A 5,873-nucleotide genomic window follows, 5' to 3' on the forward strand; every position below is an offset into this window, starting at 1 on the left:
GACCACAAAACATCTTTTTTACGTGAAGAGCTGTACATCATTTGAAATTACCTGAATGATGTCTTGATCTGAAGCATAAATCCCAGGGACTTAATGTTTTTAATAATACCGTGTCACTGTGGGGGATGGGGGTGGTGGAGAAGAAAAAAGAATAATAGGGTGAAAAAAAAGCATTGACCTAAACTAACCAGTATGTGAATTGCTTTGCAGCTTTTATTTATGGGAAATCCTTGCTTTGGATGCCAGTGGGCAGCTGCAATCTGAAAATCCAGTAAATGTTGTTTTGTTTTGTATTTTGTAGCAGGCAATTAATTATCAACCACTAAATAATATCTTTGATACTGGGAATTGTTGCATACAGAATATTTTTGTTAAAAGGTGATGAGCTCTTGCCTTTATTTCACAGTACTTAAAGTGATAAACTTCTAGTCAGGTTTCCTATAAAAGAAACCAATTAATATATGTACCTAAACCACAAAAATAGTATACCAAACTATTTGAAAATTACTGTTTTTCTACTTAAAATATTGTTTAGCTTGCGACTTCTTAGGACATTTGTAAAAGCAAGTTAAAGCCAATAAAGTTTTTGATTATTTTTTGTAACCGGAGATGGTTTTTACAATTAAAATAACATTTCAACTAAACAAACCATTGCTAAATAATGATATTTAATAATAAGTTGCCTTGTATAATTTCTGAAAATTATACTTGTTCTGAAAAGTATAAGAATACCCTAATGATAAAAAGATTTCTAAACAAAATTTTATCCTGTTTGATTTTTTTTACTCTGATCTAATGACAAAATTCTATGGATTTTCATCTTCCAGTGTAGTTACTTTTCGTTAAGTAGCTCGTAGGTAATGGCTTTTACCTGTTAAAATATAAATAACATAGCAGGCATTCGAGAGGACTAAACTGGAGTAAAGTGTTCATGGGTTAGAATTAGACTCTCGGACTATGGAGCATATTATCCTGTTTAATGTTAAAGGTGGATCTTGTATGAATTAAGAAAAACCTTCCTGTTAATAAAAACTTCCGTTTAACTATGATGTTTTTCCTGATTATAATTTCTTTTTAATAACTAAGGAGCAAAAGAAATGTTTTTCCTTGTAAGAATTCACCTAATTGCCGCGCGCTCGAGCCGGCTCTGCGCCGCGAGGTTGAGTCTCTAAGTTGGACGCGCTGCGCCTCCTCCCCTCCTCCCTCCGATGTCCAGTCCATTCTCCCCGGCCAGGTTCTGGTGCCCCGGGCCGGCCTGAAACCCTAGGGATTGTCGGGGGGCGTCTCGTTTTAACTGTTAACTCGGGGTGGACATGCTTGAGTGTTGTCAACATCAAGGTCGGGACGCGGCCGTCGGGTCCGGGGTCGGGGGCGTGCGCCCCGACACCGACCTCGACGCGGCCCCAAGTCTCGCGCTCCCGAAGCTACGCGGTCGCGCGTTCCCTCCTGCTCCCCTCCTGCTCCCCTCGTGCCCCGCCGCCCCGCCGCCCCGCCGCCCCGCCGCCCCGCCAGGGCCACTACGGAAGCCCGCGGAGCCAATAGGAACGCGCGGCCGGCCGGCCCGCCCGGGGATTGGCAGCTGCGGCCCGGGCCGCGCGCCACCATTGGCTCGCGGCGCCCGGGGGAGTCTGCGACGAGACGCCAGAGGCCGTGCGGGGGGGCGGGGCGGGGCGGGGCAAGAGGCGGTGGGATTGGCAGGTCCGGCGCTCCGCCCCTTCCGCTTCTCAGGCCTGACCTTCCGGCAGCCGGCCCGCACGTTGAGCCGACCTTGACGGGTCCTCGCGATTCGGCCCGACGCGCCCCCTCTCGCGACATCATGGTGGCGTACTGGCGACAAGCTGGACTCAGGTACGGCCGGGCCTCGGGAGGGGCGGACAGCTGGGGCGCGGGGAGGTCCGGGGCGAACCGGGGTTGGAGGTCACGCCGGGCGCGGCGGAGGTGGGGGTGGTCCCGGCGAGTGCGGCCCCAAGATGGCGGCCTGCGGACGGGGAGGCTGGGGTCACGGCCGTGGGTTGCGGGCGCACCGGGGCCGAGCACCTGCCCGCACCTGCCGGGGGCGCCGCCGAGCACCTGTGCGCCGCCGTGAACGCGCTCGACAAGTGCCGTGTCTTCCCGAGGACGGCGCTTCTCACCCGCGGGGCCTTTGTCCTTTGAGTTACACTCGGTTGACGTTCTAGAAGTAACAGAGCCACATACAACTTGAGAACTCGAAGGAGCGGAGAGAGGTCTCTGGGGGTAACCACGGTCACCATACCTGGCCGTTCCAGCATTAAGTTGGGGCCTTTTAGAATGGCACACCCATTTTTTTTTTTTTTAATTAACTCCTGTTGCTCTCAGGTTTCCTTATCGGTAAAACGGGTGAAAGCCCTTGGTAAGGTGTAAAAAGCTCTGCCACAAGGTGAGTGGTGGCTCTTGGGAAGCCAAACTGTGGAGCCCACTGGAGGACATGGCTTCTGGTGAAATGGAGACACCATGCATCTAGGTGTCACACCTGGTTTCTTTGCTTGTGCACCCAGTTGAGCTGCTCACCTGGCTCAGGTTAACACACCTTGTTACTTGACCAGATTAAGTAGCACCTCCTAGTAGTGACCTTCTGTGGGTGTTTGACTGTGGGCAACGCACGTGTGTCCTGACTTCCAAGGTCAAGCAGAGTTTTGTACGGTTGGAAGGATGATGGTCCCAGTCAGAGGGACCATGTATTAAGCACCTACTACGAGACAGGTGGGGCAGTCCTGCTCTCCACACTTTGTCTTTCCTCCTCCCTACCACCAGTGGGGCAAATACTGTTATCCTTCTGCTTTGTTCTATTGTTTTTACAGAATAAATTAGCCCAAAAGATGGAACAGCTTAAAATTCACCAATTAGTAGGAGTGGAAGCAAGAATTGGAACTCCTACTTCTGGCCCAAAAAAACAAACCTGAAACATGAGAAAATAGTCAGCAGCCCCCTCCCCTCTGTCCTTCCTGTTTTCAAAAAGTGTAAAAAGTGAGCTGACATCTTTTGGAAAATAAGATGTTGATGGGAGTCCATCTACCAAACAGGAAGCAGGCTGTTAGATATTTTGCTAGAATTGCTGATGTTCTCTAAGGACTTCTCAGTTTAATTTAGAAACCTTCGTTGGGAAGTATTTTCAATGGCAGACATGAGAAGCAGAATCCAATGTTCTCAGGAAAACCTTTAAATAATCAGAAGTAGAGCTGTTTTAATCCAAAATAGTTTTTTTTCTCTTTTAATTATGTATACTTTACCTTGTAAGAATAATAAAAGAAAAAACTTTAAATAGAGAAGTGGAAAAAAAACCACTCATATTATATCCTTTGTTAACATTTAGGACTGTTTACTGTGCTGTGGGATTTTTTTCTCTAATATATGCATCTTTTATTTCAAATTAATATGTATTAAAGAGAAAACACTGCAAAGAAGAAAAAGCAAAAATCACCTAACCCCAATTAAGACTTGGATACATTTTTTTCTGCTCTTCTTTTTCTTGTATAGATTCCTTTTGCATTAGTCATTTTTTTTTAATTGGTTAATTAATTTGTTTATTTTTTTGGCTGTGTTGGGTCTTTGTTTCTGCGCACAGGCTTCTCATTGCGGTGGCTTCTCGTTGTGGAGCGCGGGCTCTAGGGCGCGCGGGCCTCAGTAGTTGTGGCTCATGGGCTCTAGAGCGCAGGCTCAGTAGTTGCGGCGCACGGGCTTAATTGCTCCGCGGCATGTGAGATCTTCCCGGACCAGGGCTCGAACCGAAGTCCCCTGCATTGGCAGGTGGATTCTTAACCACTGCACCACCAGGGAAGCCCTGCATTAGTACTTTTTAAGTTCAGTTCTACAATGATGTACAATCCAACCAAAATGAAAAGTATAGGAAGAAAAACAAAAGCACAGTCACACAGCCAGTCTGGCTGGATCATTGATAATTAGCTTTACATTGTCTCTCGTGTTCCTCCAGCTACATCCGATACTCCCAGATCTGTGCAAAAGCAGTGAGGGATGCACTGAAGACGGGATTCAAAGCAAACACCGAGAAGACTTCTGGCAGCAGCATAAAAATTGTGAAAGTGAAAAAGGAATAATCTGTAAGTTGCTGGTGGATTTAGAGAAAGAGTTGCATCCTAAGTTTTTAGAGAGCTTTTAAAAATCAAAATAATTTTAGTTCTGCCTTCTGTCCACATTTGGTCCATCAGCACATTTAGAAGTTAGTTAGTGGGATGATAATGTCAGGCATACAGGTTGTGGAAGCCCCATGGCATCATCAAAGAATGTCATTTCGAGGCCCTGACAAACAGAAGTAACTGCCACGTTGATTTTCAGTTCATTGAGCAGTGCTAGGTAGAAAGCCATCTTATTTTAATTAAACCTGTTTCATGTGTCTGCACAAAATCAAATAATTCAGAGGATAAACTTCCCCACTTTTATAATTGTTATTGGAGTTATGTAACAGTTCAGGAGCATGAAAAATTACAGTTCTTTGAGTTTTTATTTCCCCCACATCTGCTAATGTTCTCACAAATCACTACTTGCCGAACATAGGGCTACAAGTACAGGCAAGGGTCCTGCTATTTTATCAAGCAATAAAATCGGCAGGACCCTGCAGTGAATACTGTTTTGCTAAATTTATGTTTTCAGAGTTTGGTTCATTTTACTTCTGATGTTGGCAATGCAAAGTAAGACAGTTTCGTACAGTTGATAAGTTCAGACTTTTGTGTTCCAAACTACTAAAGTGATTTGATCTCTAAGCTGCTTTCTTGACATTATTATTTCGAAGATCAAGCGAGGCAAATTACCAGAAAGATGTTTTTCAGATTTAATTTTCTTGTTTAGCTTTAAAAAAGCTTCAGACCCGCAGTTGCAGGGAAATGTGATAAATAGTAATCCTTTGGCAGCTTGTGGTTCTGAGCGATTTTACTTATTGGAACTGTCTCCCCTAAGCACTTTTCATTTTCATTTTGAATTAGTAAATATTTTATTACAAGTCTGGAGATGCGGTGTTGAGCCCTTTTTCTGGGGCTCTCTGTCTGATCTCATAATTCTGAGGAATGAGACCTGGTTTTAGGTTGGGTTGTTTTGTTTTAACAACGAGCTAACTGAGAAAAATCACTCAGCCTCTGCCTGCAGCGTGGCCGAGGCAGACTCGGCATCGAACTCCCTCCACCTTGTAATGTGCTTTGGGCCAGGAAGTAGTGTCCAGCTCCGGTAAGCACAGCAGTGACCATTCCCTATCCATCGTGCTGGGGACGCAGCCCCACCGCCGCAGCATGGGGGATTTAGCGTCTTTTAAAGGCAGAGTGTTTCTTTATTGCGGGGAGAGTGTTTGGTTTTACTTAGCAGGGAAGTGCCTCTTCGGCTAAGGCAGTGCACGTGAACCTGCACTTTTTACAGCTGAGAGCCAGGGTTTATCGCCAACCGAGTGAACTGGATCTGCAGTCATATTATACTGCTCGTTATAAGGAAGTTACTTTCCCTATTCGTGTTGGGTTTTTAAGAAAACATGAAGGACTGGCAACGTGCTATTTGTCTTTTCTCCTAGACCCTGACTACAGCTTGAAATGCTGCATGTTCATGGTGAAGATGTGTGGGCACGTGTTATGGCAGATTGAAAACGCTCCCCCTTCGTGGAAAAAAAACCTGTCTTGTTCATAGACGGACAATGCCAATAAATTAATGTACAGTTCACTCTTGCTGTTGGTTTTTGGTTTCTCTCGGACTTTTTCTGTTTGGGAACTACCACACAACTGCAGGATTATGATCATATGAACCAGGGCTTTTTAAAGGAGAACAGTGAATTCCCTGGCGGTCCAGTGGTTAGGACTCCGAGCTTCCACTGCACGGGGCATGGGTTCGATCCCTGGTCGGCGAACTAAGATCCTGCAAGA

At 45.7% G+C, this 5,873-nt stretch overlaps 1 protein-coding gene across 1 annotated transcript; it reads left to right on the top strand.

Annotated features, from left to right (window-relative positions):
- Positions 1 to 1,709: 1,709 nt before the first annotated feature.
- Positions 1,710 to 5,673, top strand: ATP5F1E (ATP synthase F1 subunit epsilon). Its single transcript, XM_061208903.1, has 3 exons — positions 1,710 to 1,848; positions 3,950 to 4,076; positions 5,528 to 5,673. The coding sequence occupies exons 1-2, from the start codon at positions 1,817 to 1,819 to the stop codon at positions 4,071 to 4,073; spliced, it is 156 nt and encodes a 51-aa protein (XP_061064886.1). The 5' UTR covers positions 1,710 to 1,816; the 3' UTR covers positions 4,074 to 4,076; positions 5,528 to 5,673.
- The last annotated feature ends 200 nt before the right edge of the window (positions 5,674 to 5,873 follow it).

Source organism: Eubalaena glacialis, chromosome 13, assembly GCF_028564815.1.
Source record: "Eubalaena glacialis isolate mEubGla1 chromosome 13, mEubGla1.1.hap2.+ XY, whole genome shotgun sequence".
NCBI classification, from domain to species: domain Eukaryota; kingdom Metazoa; phylum Chordata; class Mammalia; order Artiodactyla; family Balaenidae; genus Eubalaena; species Eubalaena glacialis.